General features: G+C 33.7%; 1 protein-coding gene across 10 annotated transcripts in view; it reads right to left on the reverse strand.

Annotated features, from left to right (window-relative positions):
- The window catches only part of RAD51B (RAD51 paralog B), a 490,110-nt gene that overhangs the window by 382,445 nt on the left and 83,205 nt on the right, over positions 1-24,460 (reverse strand). The window contains exon 9 of one of the 10 annotated variants that reach the window (XM_023526900.1): positions 8,227-8,972. The exons of 8 other annotated variants lie outside the window; for them this stretch is intronic. In XM_023526900.1, coding sequence (XP_023382668.1) covers positions 8,841-8,972 — 132 coding nt within the window. In that variant the 3' untranslated portion in view covers positions 8,227-8,840. Of the gene's footprint in view, positions 1-8,226; positions 8,973-17,867; positions 18,798-24,460 lie in introns of those variants that run through there. One more of the 10 variants, XM_023526902.1, reaches the window with a different exon arrangement.

Raw genomic sequence — 24,460 nt, forward strand, 5'->3', positions numbered from 1 at the left:
CCTAGATTAAAGAGAACATGCAAATATGTTCACCAAAAGACATGTATAAGAACATTCACAGTAAGAACATTCACAGCAGCCCTATTTATATTAGCCCAAAATTGGAAAGTACTCAAAAATCTATTAATAGTAGAATTAATAAATATAGTGCTGGTAATTTTCTTGATCTAGATTTTGGTTACATGAATTTGAGTTTGTGAAAATTCATCGAACTAAACACTTATGATTTGTACACTTTTCCATATGTAATATTTCAATTTTTTTTAATATAAAAATAAAACTTCTCCAACCTAAAAACTCCATCAGGTACAGAGGATGTAAAACAAGTTTTACTATACTTTTACAAAAGAAATAAAATCCCATGCTATATACATTTTCCAGATAATAGGAAATGAGGAAGCTACCAAATTTATTCTATGACTTGAAAGGTATAATACTAGAAAGAAAAATCACAGGGTATTCTTTAAAAAAATATTAACAAAGGAAATCTAACAATGTATTATTCTTAAATAACCAAATAGTTTGTCTGGGAATACAAGAATCATTTAATACTAGAAAATCCATCAACATATTTTACTACATTAACAGAATAAAAGAGAAAACCCATATAATATCTCAGTAAATATAGAAAAAACATTCATAAAATTCCATACTGGTTCATTACTTTAAAAACGTCCACCAATCCAGCAACAAAAAGAAACTTTCTAAATGAAAAATATGTTAGAAGGACTCTCTTTAAATCAAGAACAAAATAAGGTTCCACTATCACCACTACTGTTCAAGAATAAAGAGGTATGAGATTTGGAAAGGGAAACACTGCACATGGTATGATTCTTTCCTTGGAAAAATCCAAGAAAATCTACAAACCACTTTTAGAACCAAGTAGAGCAAGTTTGCTGGACTCAATATCTATATACAAAAATCAATTTTCTGAGGCAACAACCAATTTGACTGTGAGATAAAAAATAATACTCATTTAAAAAACTGTTTAAAACCCATGAATAAATCTAACGAAAGTTGTGCAAGATCTCTGGGGGCAAAACTCTATAATATTATTGAAGACAGCCTAAATAAATACAGAAATAAACCATTTTCATGGATGAGAAAATGCAGTATAAGTAAATTCTCAATTTAATTTATGAACTCAATGTAATTCTAGTATGAACACAAGAGGATTTTTGTGATAACATATCACAGAGAAGGAAAGGGACAGATTTCCAAATGATTGGTGTCAAATAAAGAAGCAAACGACTTTTTAAAAACTGATATCCAGATTTCAAGAATGATATCTGATTTTTTGTTTTTCCCATTTCTGGTCTTAGCATTTTTCAGGAATAACAGTTTTTCTCCATGAACCTTATTTTTTCCTAAAACTTTCCAGAGCTTCAGAAACCAAATAAAACAACATTAGAATAAATACTTAAAAGTCAGATAAAAGCTATACACTAGAGAAATGAAACAAACTCAATCCAGGAAGCCATCTGATTCTTATTAGACACTACAAAATAATAATAATAATTTTAAACAAACAAACAAAACCCTCATTAGGACAAATATCAACCTTAATAAAATCAAACATCTAAGTTTAGAAATCCCCACCAAAAGAAATGTAGAAAGTATGTTATTTATATATTTTACTAAGCACTTGATAGTATTCTTACTATGATCACAGAAAGACATAACAGAGTCTAAGGAAAGTCTTTTTTGTACTTTCAAATTATAAATCACTTAGAAAACCTAGGGAATTAATTTTTACAAGATGAGGAAAAAATATAAGTAAACCAAGGAAACCGATAACAGGAAAAAACAATTTAGCGAACTCTTGGAAACTTGGGGACATGTTCTGGAGTTTAAAGTTAATGAAATGATCAGCTTAGAATATCAATTTAAAGTAGTTTTGAATAGTGGTTAGGAAAATAACAGTCCATAGGAATTTTCTACAGGCTTCCCCAAATTTATTAGTCATGGTAATAAATAAGAACGGCCTAAGGAAGTATACTTTTACAATGTTAGATTTTCTTTCATTTTTTTCTTCATTTTTACTTTCTTACTACTAAAGGTTTCGTTGTTTTGTTTTTATGATCCAAACTGCTTTTCTTAAGGCTCTGGACTATGCTAACTTCCATAGTATATTTTCAGGCTTCCCCACCTTTTAACACCTTTGAGCCCTACTCATTCATTTCCTTTAAAATACAATGTCCTTGGAACTCATCTAACATATATCAAAATCCTACTCACCCTTCAAGAAACAATTTAAACATCATTTCCTCTCTGAAGAATTCTACAGTAGTAATTAACTGCTCCTCCATCTTATACTAATTCTAAGGAGAAAGAAACTAACAATGAGCCTCTACCACATACCAATTGCTTTATAAAATAATTTTATTTTAACCTTCTCAATCTCCTACAAAATACTATTATCTCCAATCTGCGGAATGGGAAACTAAGGAAATGAGAGGTTATAGAGCACAATAAGTAGTCATGGAGTTGAGAATTAAATGGAGCCTACCTGATTTCAAAACCCATAGTTTGTCTAAAATTTCATGCTAAACTAGGTCTAGATTGGTGATCTTTAAAAATTAGATTGCATCAGAATAATGTGGAGACATAACAGACCGCCATCATTTTTGATTCAGTGATTCTAGAGGAAAGGTCTAGAATCTGCACTTCTAACAAGTTCCCAGGTGATACTGATGCTGTTGGTCTAGGTACCATACTTTGAGAACCACAGCCATAGAGGAAAGACAACTCTAGACACACACTAACAAGCTTCAAAAGAATTGAACTCAATTTTAACTCAAAATTCTTGCTATAACTAAACCTAATACTCTTTATAAAAAGACAATTAAATTCTGCATTCAACAACATAACATTCACAATATCTGGCATCTAATCAAAAATTATCAGATATAAAGAAGCAAGAAAATTAGGCTCATAAAAAAAATCAGTAAGTAAAACAGATATGTAAATGACAAAGATAAAGAAATAGCAGATAAAGACTTGTAAAAGAACTAAATTTATGCTCGGGATATTAAGGAAAATATTAAACAAGAAAAGTAAAAGATACCAAAACCAAACCAAACCAAACCAAACGAAAAACCAGACCTTCTAGAAATGAAAAAACAATATCTGAATTGGGTAGAATTAATCACAGATTAGACACAAGAAAATATCACTGAACTAGAAGCACAATAGAAAGTATCCAAACTGAGGCCCATAGAGAAAAAGACATAATTAACAAAGGCTAATTGTGGAATGATGTCGACTGTTTTAACATACATGTAATTAGAGTGCCATGGATGGAGTGAAGGGGACAGAACAGTATTTTAAAAACTAATAGTCAAAGTTACCATATTTGCTGAAAAATATTTTTTTAAAAAAACAAAAAAGCAGCTCAACAAATGAGAAGCAAGATAAATATAAAAAAAACCACAGAAGGTACATTATAATCAAAATACTAAAAAAAAGTTATAAACAGAAAAAATTTTAAAGCAGTAAAAAATACCATTATATAGGACAAATACCATTATATAGGACAAAGCTAAAAATTCCATGTAATTTTCATCAGAAACAATGCAAACCAGAATACAATAGAATGACATCTTTAAATTGCTAAAAGGAAAAATACAAAACACTGTCAACTTAGAATTCTGTAACTATCAAAAAGATTCTTTAAAAATAGGGGTAAAATATTTTTTCAGAAATAAAGGCTAAGAGAATTCATTGCAAGCACATCTGCAGTATAAGAAATGTTAAAGAACATTCTTCAGGATGAAGTTAAGTGATGCCAGATGAAAACTTGGATCTACACAAAGGAATTAAGAATACCAGAAATGTTATACATGTGGCACTTAATTTTATTCGCTAAAAACTTAATATTTACTAATAAATATTAAACCATTTATATACAAATTATTTTTGTTTATATTTAATATTATTTTAAATATTATTTATAAATTAAATTTTAATTTAATAAATTTATAAAATAAATTTTAAAATTAAATATTTAACAGTAAAGTAAATATAAGACTTTTTTCTTCACTTAATTCCTTCAAAGATAATTGACTGTTTAAAGCAGAAAAAGTAATCACCTTTTAACAAGCATTTGTTTGGCACCACTATGTGTCACACATTATGCTAGAGTGTGGAGATACAGAGATGAATTAGGAATAATATTTGCCTTCAAGGAGCTTATGAGGGAGACACACAGGTAAATAATAGCAATAATATGTTATAAAGGGTTTTGATAGAAGTATGTACTGTCTATAGTTGGGGAAAGGAAGGAACTGGTCAATTCTGCTTGGAAGTGGGTGCTACAGAAAAGCCTTCACCCAAAGTGATGCCTAAATTAAGATTGAAAGTTTTTTGGTAAGTGAACTTGAGGATTAAGATAGGAAAATACAATGTATTCCAGAAAGCAAGAAAAGGCATGAGAATAGTTATCAAATAGGCATCTCAAACTTAATAAGCCCAAAAATTCAACTCCTATTCTTTCCTCTAAACCCGTTCCACAGCCTTCCTGGGAAATATCAGGACAAAAAACTTAGATTTACCTTGAATCTTTCTCTTATACTCTATATCAAATCTGTTAGAAACTCCTGTTGGCTCTCTCTTCAAAATATCCAGAACACAACCACATCTTATCACCTCCGCTACCACTAACCACTCTGTCCCAGCTGCCTTTATCTTCATTTCTTGATTGAAATATTCCATCACCCTCCTAACCCATCTCTGTGTTCCAACTCATGATCATAGGATCTATGCTCAACCCAGCTGCAGAAATGACTCTTTTAAAATATAAATCAGGTATCTCTACCCAAAGCCCCACATGAGCTGACCACTGTTACGTCTGCGACCTCATTTCCCACGGCTCTTCCCCTTGCTCTCCCCACTCCAGGTGTACTGGCTTCCTTGGTGTTTGTTTCTTGAACTCACCAGGCATGCTCTCATCTTACAGCCTTTACACTGGTTATTTATCTGGAAAGCTTTCCCCCATATATTCATGGCTTGTTCTCTTACTTCCTTCAAGTTTTTGCCTAAATGTCATCTTCTCAATGAGGTCTATACAAACTACCACTTTTTAAAATTGTAACTCTCTCCCACCCCCATACTCTTTGACCCCCATCCTACCCTACTTTTTCTTTTTTCATGGCATTAGCACCTTCTAAAATACTATATAATTTGTTTAACTCTTGGATCTGTACTTTATTATCTGTCTTCCCCACAGGTTTCATGAGGGCAACAATCTTTTTTTGTTGTTGTACACTGACAGATCTCAATCAACTAGAACAGAGCCTGGCACATAGTACCTACTATCAAAGTATTCTTTGAAGGAATAAACTGTACCAGTGATGTAGAGAAAGTAGATAAAAGAAAGGTGAAGAATATATAATTAGCAGGACTTGGCCATCAATACTATTTGGCGGGTAAAGGAAAAAAAGAAGTGTGGGCTGATATTTGTTAAGTCTAATTTAGGACAGAGGAAGTAAGAATAAATTGTGAGGAAACGATCCTAAGTTCAATTTTGGACATTTGTCTTACAGCCCAATCCTGAAAGCCAGAGCCAGAAACCCTTAATCTGGTAACTGATCTATCTAGGTAGAGGGCTACTTTTTTGTTTTGGTTTTTTCATTTTTCTGCAATTTTTAAAAATGTAAATAGAATGGTTTTTATTTGGCTGACCTTTTAAAAATATTTTTGAAAGTTCCTTTTTAAATTATGTTAATGTACATATTATATAAAATTTAGCATGTTAACCATGTATAAAATATAGTTCAGAAGTGTTAGGTATATTTATATTTGTTATATAACCAATCTCCAAAACTTTTTCCTCTTGTAAAACTGAAACTCTATACCTCTTAAAAAATTTCCCATTTCCTCCTTCCCCCAGCCCCTGGCAACCACCATTCTACTTTCTGTGAGTTTGAATACTCTAGATACCTCATATAAATGGAATCATATACTATTTGTCTTTTTGTGAAAAGCTTACTTCACTCAGTATAATGTCCTCAAGTTTCATCCACATTGTAACATGTGTCAAAATGTCCTTCATTTTTAAGGCAGAATAATATTCCATTTTATGTATATAACACATTTTGTTTATCCAGCCATCTAGAGATAGACATTTGAGTTGATCCCACCTTTGGACTATTGTGAATAATGCTACTATGAAACATAAGTGTACAAATATCTCTTCCATTTTTCTGCAATCTTGAGATGATTGTGGGAAATGTCAGAGAAGATCATACATTGCAGATGAGAAGATTGATGGGCAGGAGCTACATTTTGCCAGGGAATTCTGGTAAACTTCAGAGAAAGACAACATGACAGTAACAACAGTCTTAGACACATGTAGATGACTTGAAGATCAACCAGAGGGGACCCTTCTCTGCCTTAAACCCTGCTTGGCTATAGTCACACAGAGGAGCACTTGCTTCTCATTTTATATTTCTAACTGTAAAACTAGGTACTACTAATCTACCCTACCTGGGTGTGATAATTTATAAGCTAATGTTAATAGGCATATTTTTAAGATGAAAGACAGAGATTAAACCACCTTATATTAAAATAAATTGAAGATATAAGTTGGCAGTGTAACCAGTGAATATGTTCAACTATTAACTTATCCTGCGCATAATGCCTTTATTGGCTTAATATTTCAAAAGCTTTCTTTTTTCAAGATCATTCTTGTCTACCTGGCAATAACATACACTAAAATTAAAATTAGTTGAAGAGAGCTAGAAAAGCTTTTTTCCTCAAAAAAAAAAAAAACTATATATTTTGAAACCCCTTACACAATATTTTATTTTTCCTTTCAAAGAGCAACATGGAAGTTAACAGTTCAAAAAAGAGAAAAAGGAAAATATACAAAACTCTGACACTAAGTGAAGAGAACCCAGAAAAACCAAGTTCTACCTCAGAACTGTTTCAAAGCAATGTTAATACTGACAATGAACACAGAGGTGTGATATCTATCTGAATACATACAATAGTTAACAAACAGTTAAACTCAGGATTTTCAAGAATTTCTTTTATATTTTTCTTTGCAGTTTACATCATGAAAAAGGAAAAAAGAAAAAGTGATACTTATTTATTATTTTAATAAAAGTGTTTCTTGGCAAGTTATAAGAAACAAAGCCCATTAACAGATTTTTAATCAGAGAAATTGTTGTTTATATCAACTTCCCAGGACCTAGCAGAGTGCCCAGCACTTATCAGGTAATAAAAAGTATCGGTGAATGAATGACTAAAAGAAAAACTGAGTGAACAAACAAATGAATTTGACTGTTCTGATGTATCTGTGTGTATTTGTTTCATAGTACTACTGTCATTTGATAGCTGCCATATGATCATCTTGGTTTTGGCACTAATCAAAATATGTCAAATATATAAATAATGTTTCTTGGAAACATTATTTTCCCTTCTAAACTCCTATGTTAAGTGCTTTTAATTTCAGAAAGATATTTCAGACAGGAATAGACAAGAATAAAGCTCCTTGCAAAAGCAACAGGCATGTTTTGATAATAACAGATGAATCTGCTTCTCAATTTATGGTCAGAAACATTCTCTGCTTCTTAGCCAAATGGTAGAAAGTAAAATTGGTTGTACACAAATAGAGAAAACACAACCAAAAAGAGATCAAACCACTTCTTAAAAATCAACTAGCTTTAGTCCCTATCTGATTAATAAATTTCTTCTATTGCCATAGGCCCAGAAAGTAATTTGGCAGCACTTTGGAAAACTGACTACCTAATTCCCTGTGTAGGCCATTCCACCTTTTTGGAGACCTCCAAGAATCACAGAACTCTTCTTCATATGGAGCCAAAATCTATCTCCATATAACATCTAACCATTGGTTGTAATTTTGCTTTCTGGAGCCTCAGAGTCTCATTCTAACCTCTCTTCAGTAGGGTTGCCCATTAAATATTATGATCCCTTATAGGCTAACATTCCTTCTTTCTTTAGCTTGCTTATATGAAAGACCCTCTTCTTATTTTAGTCATTTTCTTCTGGATGTGCTTGAAGCTTGTCACTTAAAGTGTAATAATCTAGTACTTAATAGTCTGATGCACATAGAATAAAGCACGTTGACCATCAACCTTATTTTAGACATTCTATCAATGTAGCCTAAGATCATACTGCTTTTTGGAAAGGAACATAACAAAGTTGTCCATGCTGAATTTTCCATTAACCTAAGGATGTTAAGTTTTTTTCCCAACTCCTACATCTAAGCTATTTCTCCCTCATTCTGTAATACATAGTATTATATATTACATTATAAACTTGTTCTTGGTAAATTTTATCTTCTTGGTCAAGACCATCACTCTAGTATGTTTAAAGCTTTTTGACTACTCTGTCTACCACCTAATAATTTTAGCCATCCTTCCTCAATTGTGTATTATGTACAAATTTGATAAGTATGACAGCTATATTTTCTTTATCTCTTTGTTTATGTATTATATAACATGAAACTGAAGACTGATTCCTGATTCCTGTGGTATCCCAGAGTGTTCCTTCCAGGTTAACACTTTTTCTATTAAATAACAATCTTTCGGATGGTTGTTGAACCAGTTATATAGCAACGTAACTATATTATCGTATCACATCACTTTTGTCCATCTTACCCATAATATCACTGTGAACCATGTCAAAAAGCTGCATAAAATTCAGACACTCATGTCATGTAATTAACGGTCAAATAAACCTCCAAAGAAGAATAAAATTAACCTATCGTAACAGTTTTTCATGAACTCAGGCTGGCTCCTAGAGATCAACATTTTTCCTCTTGAGTACTGAATAACCATCTGCTAAATCATCTAACCTGAAATTTTACTGAGGATTCACTTCAGATTCACTAGCTGTAAGGAACAAGAAAGAGAATCTAAAGATGCTATTGCCACAGTGAATTGTTCTCTCTCTTTTCTCCCCTCATCGTTCTGCCTGAAGCTCCATCTCAAAGGATCCTGACCAAGCTGCAGATGGAAGAGAGAGGAAAAAATCATCAACAATGAGCTTTCCAAATTTAAGTGCCCACCCAGCTCCTGTTCCCAAATGCCTTCCCCATACATCCTCTTTATACCAATAAAAAGGAGCAAACGTTACCTACTGTTTTGACTTATCTGTACTACTTTTCTTCTCCATTAGTACACAATATAGTTAACTACCTTGAGATGGCTTATATTAAGGCTTCACTTTTTCACCCTCGCTAAAAAGAAACAAATGCTAAAATCTTAACACAATAGTCTGTGAGAGAGAAAGCAAGCTTGAGATGCAGCTGTACAGTAATACCTTTCTGGTTTTGCTTTTCACTCTGGCATCGAATTAGTTCAAATTATACAGACTTACAGGCTTTTAGCTTTCAAAAAATCCCAAAGTACTTACAGATAAAACATATTATGATTCTTCAGTTAAAAAATAATCTCAAATCAAAGTACCAATGCTTAATTTTTAGGCAGTAAACAATCATACTCAATAATTGTGCATGACAGATCAAAATTTAAAGTAATAAATCTTACAGTTAATACAAATGAAGAAAATATACAATTCTTTTGTCCTACAAAGATAATGCTAGCATTTGTTAAGAAGCTTTATAACTTCAAGCATTAATTCAATCTTTTAAGTCTTTCAGGTTTATGTTTGAAAAATGTTTCTGAAATTGCAATTCACTTAAATACTTGAGTTTCTACTATGGACCTCTCACTATGCATGTTTCTAGAGGGTCCTATCTTTCCTTAGAAACAGGTTTCTTACAACAGAAGACATCTTAGCAAGTAAAGAATTGGTCATATGACAAAGATAAGCAAATTCAGTATAAAAATACATGGAATATTATGGTCCCTAATGAATGATATTCTCTAAATAGACACTGGACTTAAAGGAGTTTGTTTTGTTTATCTGTTTTTGCTTTTGTTTTTTGCCTTACTATCCCATTAGGAACATTGGCAAAATTGATTTAAATTGTGTTAAAAGTCAAATCACTGTATCTGCCTACCATTCAAAAAGAAAGAATTCTGTAATTTCCTCTGGAGGATCAGAATCAGTTCAAACTCTTAAGGATATTTCATAGGTGGGGTATATAATTGGGAAAAATCCGGAGCTCGGCATGTAAATGCAAGTACAGCAGGCAATTTCAAAGAAAGGCATCATACCCTCAAGGCTAAGGTGATGGCATAATACAGGAAATTCCAAATGAAAGTCCTCTCTTTTGTAACCTTTTAGTGAGGGTTGCCCACCAACCCCACTGCCCCTCCCTGGCAAGATGAAAAAGTCAGAGTGTGTGTGCGTGCATGCGTGTGTGTGTGTGTGTAAATATTTCATTTCATATCAAAATGCAAGGTCAATAACTCACTCAGTATTTTAAAAAATCTTTCTTTTAGAATATGTGTCACAAATTTCTATTGTATTCTGATTTATGTCTATCATGAACTTTATAGAATAGCAGAATCACAGAATTTCAGAGTTGCAAACTGGAATATCATCTAGTCTAAAGCTTTCATTTTCCAAAGGTCCAGAGAAATTAAGTGATTTGCCTAAAGCCAAGTAGCCAGTTAGAGGAAATAATAACCACACATAATTATATTACCTCTGCAAAATTAGACACTGGATCCAACAGAGCACATTGATAATTCTTATTTTATAGGAATCATACATTTCCTGACAGCCAAATATTTTACATTTTAATTGTCTACTAATTCAGAAATCTAATAGCTTTCACTTAAAACTAAAACATCTTTCGGTAAACTCAATACATAAAAACGGGTGCTGAAGTTATATAGTACAAACTGTGTTTTACAAACCACATTATAATAGTCTAAGTGTATAGTAATCAAATGTCATCACATATAATTAAAGATAAACTTAACATGTCAAAACAGAAGATCAAAGCACTTCTAACTCTGCAGGGGCCATCATTTTCAATGGCCTGTTCCTGGATCGTGCCTTTAATTCACACAACTCAGTGAATCAAAGTGCCTCTTCCTGCTGCAGTAGAAACAAACCTCAAAAAACATTATTTTTTAAAAAATCGACAAGCATATAAAATATTCCCAAGTCATGTCTGTGAAAAGATTAGTGAATCACCACTTTTCTATTAAACCTGATCCAGGAAAAAAAAACAGACAAGATGTCGTTTTCCCTTCTCTAAATCAGGTTCTGATCAAAGGATACATTTTTGAGTTACATGAAGAGTTCTTGGCTTCATACTGTGGCTAGAAAGTAGATCATCTGAATTACACCATAATTCCTGTTTGTTGGTTGGTGGTTTTTCTTTGTTTGTTTGCTTTGCATTCTTTTGTTTTTAATAGCTTCCAAGGCAATGGAATACTACATACTACCTGAACAATTCAGTAAGAAAGAAACAAGACTAGTATCACCTGGCATTATACAAAAATTCCCACTTCAGTTATTTCATTCTTCTAAACTTTGGCTGAACCACATTGACTGTTATTTCGCTAAGGAAGCGATTGCCAAGTTATCCACAGGCACATACACAGAGACAAACCACAATATGGAGAATGTCAGCCGTTACTCCTAAGTGTATCTTCACTAAAGTATGTGCTGAGTAATGTGCAGTTATTCAGTGAGTTCAGATAGATGTAGAATTAGAATAAGCCCTCAGAGATAAATAATCAACTGAGATAATAACTGCCCCCAGATGAGTTATGAAAGTCAATACTAAGAAAACCAGTATGTTAAATGTTCTTCATCTAAACGAGAGAAAACAATGTTCTAAGAATTCCTGAAAGCCTACCAATTACAAATAAGTAATGTGTTTCAGGGAAATAGAGCCTCTAAAAGGCTACAATGTACCTTTTCAAGATGCTAACTTTAAAATGGAAAACTTCTGAGTTGAGCTTGTCCTTAAAACTTTGGACTTTCTTATCATTTTGCTTAGTTGATAATAAAAGAATAATTAAGGATAATCAAAGATCTTTTCTTGACAACCTTAGATATTTCCAATCTTGATGAACATATTTTTTAAATCTAAGATCGTTTGTGCTAATTTCACTGCCCAATGAAACACCAGGTAAGATGCAAAAGCTATTTTGGAACTCTGTATATAGAAAAGAGGTCAAATATTATTGCAAAGGGTTTCCTTAGAGGAATAATGAAAAGAAATAACACATGTCAATTATTATATTATATTACACTCTGAAGTAGCCAATTTCCTTCAAGACTATAAAAGAAAACATAATGCTTCTATTGTTACTATGGCATTCTGTGACATCCTTAATTGCCAAGAGTTAATTAATCTGATATATCCTTATCTGTATGTTTTAAAGAATCCTTTTAATCTACAGAATATATAAAAACTTTTGACTTATGACTTTCATTTTTATTATATGCAAAGTAATATACGTGCTTGAAAACATGAAGAACAAAAATGAATAAGATGAATGATTTCTGTCTCCACGGAACTTACAATCTAGTTTGGAAAAGAAGATTCACAAATAAGCACACTGCACATGTGTGCGCACACAGAGAGAATTAAACTACAACAAAGAAAAAAAAGTCAGGCATAGTAAAAACAGTTATGGAAACCCAAACAAGACATTCTACAAAATAAAGGACCTATACTCTTCAAAAATGTCAATGTCATAAAAGGCCAAGAAAAGTTAAAAAATTGCTCTAGTAAAGAAAAGTAAAGAGACATGACCAAAAAAAAAAAACCCTCCTATCCCTCAATCCTTGGATTGAGGAAAAAACAGCTATAAAGGTCATACTGGGAAACAGGCAAAATTTGAATATGAACATGTACTAAATAACAATATAGTATCAAATTTGATCAATATAGTGTAGTAATGCAAAAGAGTGTCTTCTTATTGGACACATGCTGAAGTATTAGGGTGAATGGTTACAGACTCCACAATTTACTAGCAAATGGTTCTGAACAAAAGTATAATGATATGTATGTATTTGTGTATTTGAGAGAAAAAGAGGAAATGTAGCACAATGTTAATAGTAGATAAGACTATATGAATGGCATATGGGAGTTCATTATACCAAATATGTGTATAGAAATAGTATTTCTATCACAATAACGTCTATTTGGAAAGGAAAGAACACTCATATAACAACTTCTTTAAATCTTCAATAAATCAACATAAATATAATAGAGTAGGAGCTTGGTTGAAAAGTACTATGGAAAAATAGGGCCAGATGAGATTATCACCAAGATTCCTTATAGGAAATTATAAATCAGATTTTGAACAAAATATTGGTGAGATAAGGATAAATAAAATCAGCTGATAAGAAAAGGCATAATGTTATTTAAGAAAGATTATCCTATAGCACTGGGCAGACCAGGTTAAAAAGAGAATGACTAATGTTAGGGAGATCAGGGAGAAAACTATTGCTATAATCCAGGCCTGAGGTGTTGGGGGCCCAGACCTTAGTAGTCACTATTGAAATAAATGCCTTCAGATAGACAAAGAATCTGAAAGCAAAAATATTTAGTTATTTAAAATGTTCAAATCTGTTAGAACTCATTAATACTATATTTTAACTGAATTCAAATATTTTAGAACCATATACAAATCACAATTGCTTTTTTAACAATTCACTTTTGTGGGGCAAACACGACTCTTCAGACTCATCCTAAACAGTAGTGAGGCCTAAAGGCTGCGGAGTTGTTTACAGTGAACTTTGTGGGGCTACCATCACCAAATCTGCCCACATTGTAGCTTCATGTTTATAAGCCAGAAAGTCGGTCAAGTAGTTTCTTTTTTTTCTCCTCAAGCAAAATGAGGAGACTAGCTTTTAGCATATGGAAGCATTTTCATACTGCAAGTTCTGGTGGGGGGTGAGATAATTTGCAAATGCCATCAAATGAAATGTGCACTTTCAAATGAGGCTGATTAGACAAGGTTTCATGTAGCAAAAGTTGTATTCAACAAGTTATTTCCTTTTTTCAAGAAGGGAATATTCACATTTGTATAAGATGCAGCAGTCATCAAGGAAGATGGAGAATAAGCAAAAACCATGACATTTAGTCTTAAGGATATCACCGGAGATTTTCAGAAAAGCACTTTTAAGTGTTGAGGACTGAAATTCGAACAAATTTGTTTAATTTTTATTTTAAACTCCTTTTTAGAAACATTAAAACTGTGGCAACAGGAGCAAGGCAGAATAGGGCAGCAGTTTAAAAAGGCACTCGAGTCCTTGGAGGACAACACTCACGCTGCTTCCTAACCCTTTTTCACGGTTGCCTCTGTCCTTCCCTGCCTCCCTTCTCCTCCCATTTCTTTTACCTTTAAACGCAGCTGAAAGCTGCTCACTGGTTAGGGAAGTGGAGTATATGTGGAGAAGTGCGGGTTGAGTAAAGAAGAAAACTAAGATGTAATACAGCTATTATCATTGGATTGGCTTTTATGAGGAGGCCCTTAGGTGCAGGAGATCTAGAGGAAGAAATGTAGAGGCAGGATGTATGAACTGAGGTGGTCTGAACAGTAACCAGGTAAATTCACAACTAATATTCTTTATCTTCTCTAGGAAACATATCTAAAAGTCATTACTATACGGATAAAAGGCAAGAATCAAGAGCTTTAACCTTTTCAATTTCTTTAATTGCTCTAATTAAAATATTCCAGTGCTAAAGACAGGACTCTTAATTGAAACACCTATATAAAAAAATAACAAGGAAAGAAACAACTTTTTTATATAAACACCAGTAATTTAGCCACAGGGAAACCAAAAGTGTGCAAATAATAACCTAAATCACAGACCTAACATTATAAATAACTCTGAAATACAAACCTAATAAGAATTTGAGACAGCTATAATGAAGATGTGAATGTTCCTCATATATTCTAACCATGACCTACCTATAGCTTACAAGAGAAAATAATGAAGAAAAGCAAAAATGTAGAGGAAAAAAAGAAAACAAAAAAGTTCTAAGTGGACACAAAGGAATATTAGTAGGAACTATTATCTTAGCAAAAGCACAGACTAAACAAAGTTACCAAAAAAAAACCCACTTTAGTTCCCACTGGCTCTTAGGCCTCATGCTCCAGGGCTAGTACAAAATATACCAAGAATATTATGGAACATAATTAACCACAATATTATTTTTAGGCCATATGGGTACTTAAGTATTGATTAATATTATTACCTGCCTTTAACTTTTCTAGGTGAATGAGAAGATGCTGACACAAAATTTTAATTATTGCCCTCTCTTTGTGAATTGAATCCATGAAACTCTCAAGAGAAAGAAGATAAAAAGTACATTCCTTATTCTACTTATCTATGCCAAAGGGCTTGGCCAGGCCCCTAGTTGAAGCAGGCTAGGGATCAGAGACCTTGAATTGCTTGCTACTTAATTCCTGTTCTGCTCCAGGCAACTGTGAAACTTCAGCTTTGATAGTTCAAGTTTTGATAGTTGGCCAGAAGGAACATTTTTAAAATTAATCTTTTCATACAACAATGCTTTTTCCTAAAGATGATGAAATGTATTTCCAAACCATACTGAAGTCCCAGCTCATCCTCATGTATGGCTCCGGGAGTTCAGATTCATCCAGCAGCATCACAATGAGAATTTTTTATAGCTGAGTCAAATTTTCTAATTTTCGGTTAATCGACCAACATGTACTTACAGAGCACAGTATAACAAAGACACAAGAAGTGAGAGGATTTTGCTCTCAGATAATTCATATCCTAGTTGGGAAGGGAAATTAAGTCAAATAAACTAAAGATAAAGAAATAACAGTGTTTGGTATTGAGCATTAATATAACAGGAATTCAAAGAGTAAAAACTAGAGTGGGACAGAAAAGACCAAAGGTGGCTTTAGGAAAAGGGTAGAAGGAATATAATGAGATTTGAGCTGGAAGAAAGAATCAGTAAGATTTGAAAAAATAAGGAGAGTAAGCATTACAGGTGAATGGGGAAAAAACGGTAATAAAGGCAAGAAAAAAGTAAAACTGAACATAGTATTAGGGATGAGGATAGGAGTTGGTATAAGGTATAAATAACCAGTTTAAGTAGGTGTTTGTTAAGAAACGTGGTTGAATAAATAGGTATATGGAATGCTCTGAAAGCCAGAAGACCAATATAAACTTTAAGATTAGACCAATGAGAGTCACAATTGATTATTGATCAGGGAAGCAGCAGCATGGATTTCTTTAAAGAGAGTGGTTTAACAGCAGTAGAAAGACTGGAAAGCAACGAAGAGTTGGTGAAGCTACTTCAGTGTAAAGTGATGAGAACCTCGACTAGAATAACAGCATCCATTTATGAATGTTTGAATGTTGATCATACAAATGTGCATTAGACAGATGTGGTATTACTAGCAAATTGAATGTTTGTTAATCATACAAATGTGCATTAGACAGATGTGGTATTACTAGCCCACAGAAACGGAGATAATAAATATTCATTTTTTTAAGCCACTAAATTTTGGGGTAATTTGTCATAGCAATAGATAACTAATGCAGAGATGAAGCCAGCAAAGAACACCAAGTAAGATTAGAAAGGCAGGAGAGGAATCAAAAAATACACTGCCATTGAAAACCAAGGGTGGGGAAAGTTTCATGTAGAAGACAGACGGACAGTCAGGGTCAGATATAAAAGAGGAATACAGGATGAAGAAAGCTTAAAAAAATGTTATTGAATTTAGTATAGTTGACAAAAAATTATAATGATAACGTACAAGAAAGTGCTTAGAATAAATGGTCTTACTGTTACTTCTTCCCTTAGAAGAGAATGGAATGGGAAGTAGTTTAGGCAGCTGATAGACATGACAAATTTAAAAAATTTATACTCCTAAACTAAATCTATGGGTCAACAAGTAACTGATTAAATGGCTAGTAAAAAATGTAAGTCTCCAGTACAGTAGAATTTTTTAAAAATACACTTCTGTTTTGTTCTAATATCCTAACTGTAATCCTATACTCTCCCCATAACAATATATGAAGCTTTGAATGTATTCAAACCTCTATCGCATCACATACCACATGGTGCTAATTATAAATTATTATTTACATGTTTGCCATGAATTTATATATGTAACTTATCCATCTTTGAAGGTTCAGCACCTAGAACAATATCTAATCCATAGCAGATATTCAGCTGCTAAAGGAAAATTACTGAATGCAGTAGAAAAACAATGTTTTGTAAAACATATTCATATATTATAGGTCATTTCTGAGGAATTAATCTCTTCACTGTAATTCTCTAGTGAGCATTTGTCCACTTTAGAAAATTTGTTGAGGTTCCCATGTCATCTATGTTCTCTTCCTTCTGTGTTTATATTCTGCATATTTCACTCCTGATATTATAAAGACATTTAAATGTCTCTTTTCCTATCCAAGTTAGTGATATTCAGTGAATTAAACTGAGTATTTCGCACAAAAGATGAATCTCAGATAATAGAATAAAAACAAAAATTAAAGAAAGGAAGAGAATGAAGGATGTGGTTCCTGTGTCAGCTTTTACTTGAGTCTCTTGGGTTTTAATGTCTTCTGTAAATTCAGACTCAATCCTAACTCAATTCTAACTGAAACCTCCATCTCAATTACATTGAACTGAACAATCCTGAATCCATATTTTTCTCCATGTCTTTCTTGCCCAGATAATTCCAAATTTTGATTTAGGATGTCAAAATATTTATTTGGGTATATCAAAATCTAAAATTCTGTATTTCCTTGCTCTCGAAAATTGATAATTGCCTGAATGGAGTAATTAAAAGGCTATTTTTAGGAGAAATTTAAGTAGAGGCATAAAAAATAAGAAAATGAGGTGAAGTTACAAAAAAAATAACATTTAAAATACATTAGTCAATGCAAAGAACAAACCAACTAAATTTTTTATTTTTAAAATGGTCCTGATAATACCAAATTAATCTATAACTTTGTCCATTAAAATAGAAATAGGCTACTACCAATCTTAAAGTGTATAGTCAGGACAAATTCTTAACACTGAAAATGTTTGTGGGCATTCACACAGAACAGCTGCCACCCAGGATGACTAAAATAACACAAATTAGATGTAATTGAGTTAAAGGACCACACCAGGTTTGTAATTCAATTTGTTCTATGAGGTTTTGATTCGGGATTTTTTCCCCCTCTAGCAAACCACAGTTTGAAAACTTCATCAACTGGGAAGTACAAAGGAATAGGGACATATAATGCAAATATTTAGCATGAACAATTTACGTAAAATCTACTCTAACGGTTTAGACAAAGTTTTTTTAAAAAGTCTGAATGCAACAAGCACTTACGTAAGTTTGAGGATCCTATTCACTAAAACTTCTTTCTGCCAATTTCTCACTCTATCATAATTTATCCTCGCTGTAAGGTGAGTTTTGTTTTGATCTAGTTTCCTAACTTTGTACACTATTTACCCAGAAGTCACTGACAAGAGTTCAGTCCCAAATCCTTAGGGTCATTTACGGGAGTCAAGGGTAGAGCCAGAATTTTACCACAGTGGACCTTTCAACAGCCTCAGAAATGGCTGGTTATACACACTGCCGAGAGATGTGGCTAATTACGTTGTCATCACTGTGTTGATAATTTTGATTTCTATGGGTCTAGCCAGCATAGACCTGTCCCTAGAAGAATGTTTAGACAAGATGTCCTGAACTAACCAATCTCAAACCCTTGTTGAGATCTACTCATGCAAGGCAATTTAATCACTAGGGGATTTTTTTAAAAAAAAGAGTTTGGCTTAGAAATCTACTTGTTGCCTCTCACCGTACCCTTTCCATTAGAAGTCATGGATGTGAAGCAAAATTTCAGGAGAAGAATTTTCCAAATAAGTAGGTTGCACAGTCAGTTCTCAATTCACGCCATGATAACAGTTCCACCTAAAACCAAAAGGTCTTATTTCAGAAAATCCTGTTTAATAAGATCTCTCTGATAATTATGGTTTAAGCAGAACACAGCAATAGGAATGTGTTTCAATTTGATAACCTAAACAATGGGAAAACAAACTCGCCTTTTTTTTTTTGATATTGATTACCTATAAAGTATTTGGACTCTTACATGTATTAAAAAGTCATTTTGCCCTGGGAAGAGAACATATGAAAACTTTTACTGAAACAAACTCTTGACTCTACAGTTTTTTACTCTGGCAGATAAAGACATGAAAGGCATCTGGCCTAATAATTCTTCCTTGCATAACACAAGCCTACCCCCTCTAAAGCCTAGTTCTTCCCAGACTTCCTAAGACTCTAAAACCACACCCAAGAAACTTAAGCTTCTTAGGTTGCTCCAATAGTAAAGTTATCAATCATGTCAAATGAAGAAGGAAATCAATTTTTTTAAATCTTATTTTATTTTAACAATTATTCTAAATTAAGAAAGCTAGCTATTCATTCTTCTGGCTGCTATCTGACACCACTTAAGATATACTATAAATCTTCCTGAAAGACAAGGCCAAGAAGTACTACTGGTTAATTATAGGGGTCTCATGTATAAACCAGATGCTGAATTGCAAGATGGTTAAGATTATTGCCAGCTAGAACACGCATAAGGTACTCAAACTGTCTTGGGAGCCTAATCATTATTTTTATGAACCCCTCCCCCAAATGTGGTTCCATTCCTAAAGGTAGAAGAATGCATTAATGTGGCAATCCTATTTTCCTATCTTAAATTCATTCGCAATGAAAGTTATCTCTATAACTTCAAAGATTTGCCTCCACTGAATTAATAAACCTCAAATTATATAGCCATTATCATTTTACCAAGGAAGAAAATAAGGGAAGGCAGACTGATGAGACTCATCCAAGCCCACATGTTAAGATTATATCGTAATTAGAGAATAAATACACAACTCTTTCTACCAACACGGATGACCCAGGTATACAACATATAACATACGACATTCACACAAAACAAAAACTGTCCAAGGGGCAGTCTGGAATACATCAAGAACTGCATATCCTTCAAGACCCAGAACATATCCTATCTATGACAGTTCATTCCCCTCTCTCCATTTTCAAAATTTTCTATAATGCTATTCAACTGCCTTTATGTTACTAGTAATTTATTTTTAAGTAAAAGCTACAATTCAGTTTAAGTTTTCAGGCAAAGAAAAGAAAAACAACAGAGATGACAAAGCATGTCAATGGTATCCTCTCTTATAGCCCTTCTTGGTTACTTGACTGATTTAAATTTTAAAGTTCAAGAGGAGTAAAAAAAAATAACCCTTTTATACTTGCAAAGCCATATTCCAAGGCCAACTCTACTAAATCTACAGAGAGAAAGATAATATGTTCTACTGGCATAAGAAGCATAACAAGCAAATTTGGAACTAAACCAAACACCGGCCATCTTTTTAAATTCATATGAAACTGCTGAATAAGGAAACAGATTCTTCTTACCATATCAGTTCAAAATGTCTTGCCTCAGCTGAGCCTGGTCTGAAGCATTCCAGAGCCGTTTACCTACTGAGTTATAAACATGACCATTCCATTTCAGCATAGGTTATACATAGAACGAGTTTCATATGTGTTTATAAATACTTTGATTGTGAAATATATACTTTGAAATTTGTAATCTCCATTTTTCACATCATTATAGAATCGTCTCCAGATGCAGAAAATACACGGCAAACACGGCGGGACTTCATGCCGTCAAGTGTCAGTTTTGTTCATCAGTTGCATATTAAGCTTTGAAAGAATTCTCGCACCCCCAGGGGTGACGTCAATTTGGAAAGTGCAATGAGAAAAAAATTACATTTCTTTAAACTCTTCTCTCACAAAAATATCTCCTCTTTCTACAATTGTTTTTTTCTTTAAAGAGAAAGTTTACTAGTGTTTTGCGTCAACCAAAAGAACAACAGTTCAAAGAGGTTAAGAGTCTCATACATGTTTTTTATAACAAAAAACAACCAATCACAAGGTGAAAAGTAGAACTTAGAGAACCTGACATAATAACTCCACAGGAAGGTTAGAATTCAAGTAAAGTGGCAAACTTTACACATGACTTTCTACTCAAAGGTGATCTAAATGACATAATTCATGGAGAATATTTGAACAAATATAAAAATACAAATATAACAATGAAAAAAATTTAAAAGATAGCTTGCCAACTTTTGTCAAAGGCACCTAGTGACTCAGAACATTACAGCTGAAAAGAGCTCTACACACAGCATGGATCGGCTCTTACAGTGTTACAAACCTTTTACTTTTCTTTCAGTTTTCAGTATTGTTCAACCTAACACAGATCACTCTTTGTTGGCCTAAGAGAAATGATCAAAACTTTAGGTGACCTATTCTAAGTACTTCTCCCACTTTCAAGAGCTTTCTTAAATAATGCAATAACCACCCTACTGCTGCCATTAACTGATACAGAATCTTTACTGAGGGGCAAAAAAATAACTGGCAGTGATTATCTTTATTATTTCACAAAACATCCCTGGGTAAGTTACGAGTCAGAAATAATCTATTACATGTTACAGATGGGAAAATTTAAGAGTAAGGAGTGACCTGCAATCACAAAGAGAGTCAGTGATGGGCTGGGACTGATTCCCCCAATTCCTGACCCCTAACCCTCGCTCCTGGTATACAATGGTACCTCTTAAATCTTTAAACACTCAAAAGCACATAATAAGTGCAAACATCTCAGAACTTCCCATTCACTTGGACTCAGTCCTGTACTTCTTTATGTCTATAACTTAAAAGAAGCCTAGAGCTGTAAAGGCCCTAAAGATGTAAAAGATCATCTAAGCCCGTCATTTTACAGGTTTCAATTTTGCTTCTTGAATTAATTTGGGAATTTAAATTAAGTGCTAAACAGAAGCAATTGAGAAGGGAGGACTTAAACACATGGAAAAGGAAAAACCAGATGTATACATACTGCAAAGAGCTGTGGTTACATTTAATTTCCAGCAATGCCAGTAATTGGGGGGGTGGGAAAGGAAAAGGAGGAAAGAGGGTGTTAATGTCAGCAGTGTCCTTTGAACTGGATCCAGTGGTGTTTCTAAGACAGTCTAATTTTTAAGGAAAACATTCCTCCCCCAGCCAGCAATTGCCATATGTAATTGGCATCAGAATTAATAGCTGGTTGCTGTAATTTTTTTTTCTTTTAACTTTTAATTGTCCACATGAGATTACCAAGAGAAGAGGAAAAAGTCAAGCTAGCCCTAAAGATGACAGCATGTAGTAGAAATTGGAAAAAAAATGTAAGAAACCGTCTATATGTACCAATATGAAAAGATCTCCAAGATATATTATAGAATCTAAATAGCAAGTTTGCCAAATAAGAGGCAGTGTGATACTATTTTTGTGGGGAAAGCATACATAAACACACAAACAAAGCAATACTATATAACTTTCATAAGTCTGTTTATCTACCCTATATCTATCTCTAAGTCAATGCACAGAAAAAGGCCTGAAGAATAGATATGAAACTGAAAATAGTCCCCATTTTCTGCTGTCAGTAGGGAGATGAGTGGGTTTGGAGATGAGTGGTGAGGGGAATGTCAAGGTAGCCTTCGTAAGATATGATGAATGGTTTGACTATATTGATCTATTACTTACATAATAAAAAATAATTTTTAGGAATCAGATGTGTACAAAATGGACAAAAGTTAATAAAAAATGTGCCAAGGTTAGGCAGAAGTATGCCTAAGCACAAGCATGGAAAGCCTCTGCATCCTCAAGATCTCTAGGTAAATAGCTGCTGCTTTCCTTCATTCAGTATATTCCTTAAACTCACCATCTCTGGCTCTATCCCATTGACTCCTGACAATGCGTCAATGCGAAGACTCTTAGGCCTGTGGGTTCCTATCCATTCTTTACTCCCTTAGAAAGTGAAATATGGTAGGAGTAGTAGGTGGATGAGGATAATGGGTTTTCTTAAACTTAACTACCACACCTGGAATGTGCCATTGACTCTTTTCCTCTATCCTCCAGCTATAAAAATAACAGCTGGCTCTTGACTATCTGTAGTAATAAGAAAGAGGCATTCATTTAATACCATTATAAACCAGTTCCATCACTGCTCTGGTTCCAGTACCTTTTGGAATCAAGTCCTTCTTCCTGGTTGGCCTCAGGAGGAAGTAGTCTATAGTTACTAACCCAAACACTGTTCTAATGGTTGCCCCTATTTCCTGGTTCTATGCATGGCTTGTTTCTTCTGTCTTATTTTGTCAAAAGTATCCTTCGTAAAATCTTGGTTTCCTCAGCTCATCCATATAAGCTCCAGCAAAGTACAGTATGCTCAAAAGCACAAGAAGACAGCAAGCTCAAGGAACTATAAGGAAGCTGGTGGGACCAGAATCAATGTATGTGTTTGCAACAGGGGCGGCAGGGGCGTGGAGGGGGATTGTGGCAGAAAATGAGGATAGAATAAGTAGACTGGGGCCATTCCGTGAAACCCTAGCATGACAACCTAAGGATTTCAGACTTTATCTCTTGAACATAATGGGGACCTATCAAAGGTTTTTAAGCCAAAGAATGATATGATCGGATCTGTCTTTAAAGAAATAGATATGACACCAGTCTGGAGGATGGATTATACAGTAGAAAGTCTGAAAGGAGAAAACAACACTCCTAAGAATTGGAATTAAAGATAAAATTCACCTACACAGGGCAATAGCTATGAGAATGGAGAAAAGGAAACAAACGTATTCGAAAGCAATTTTGGAGACAGAGAGGTAGCACTTGTTGACAGATTCATTGAAGAGAGGAAGGGAACAGAAGTCAGATGAATGTGAAGTTTCCAGCTGAGAGGATGGAGGGGCCATTAAAGACAGAGAAAACAGGAGAGAGGAGATCGTTTAAAGCATGTGTGGAAAAATGAGTTTGAGATTTGTGGAACTACATGCTAGGATATCAACTCTTAGTAAGCTCCTAAAAGATAAGGATCCAGTTTGCTAATTTTCTCTGCATTGTACCTAGTACAATGCTATGTGCATTTAATTCAAGTTTGTGAGACTGGTGATAATGGTAACCTATCCCAAGATAATTGAGACTTCACAATATTTAAGGTATCTCTTCAAAGTCCCTATGTAGAAAGGAAATATGAGACAAAGTGGTTTATTCTACATTTCTGTCAAATTTCTTCTTTGTTAGTTTCCAAAACAAATTTCCAATAATAATAGGGCTTTTAACAAGAAGGTCTATTATACTAAGAGCAGCCTCCGGCAGTCTATAATACTTCTCACAACTCTACATTCTATACATTCCAATAATCAAGTCACATCACCTTTAATTCTCTTTCTTGTTTGGGAACCTGTGCTACCACTTACCTGCCACACCCAACAGTCAAATATATCAGAGCCACTTAAACAATTTAAAATAAACAAAAAAACAAAAATCACTGCTGTTTTATTTGAAAAACCTTAAGGGGTAGGGGATACGACGGGGCAGAAAGCACAATTTGTTCTGGTTAATGTTGTTGTGCAATGTTTTCTGGGGTTTGCCTTGTAAGCATGTTGAAATCATAACTAAATAAATCAGCTCAGGCAACACAAAGAAACAGTATTCCCTTCCCCCTTGGATGCCTGAAGGAAAAGGGGCAT

The sequence above is a fragment of the Pteropus vampyrus genome, unplaced genomic scaffold (assembly GCF_000151845.1).
Source record: "Pteropus vampyrus isolate Shadow unplaced genomic scaffold, Pvam_2.0 Scaffold15, whole genome shotgun sequence".
NCBI classification, from domain to species: Eukaryota; Metazoa; Chordata; class Mammalia; order Chiroptera; family Pteropodidae; genus Pteropus; species Pteropus vampyrus.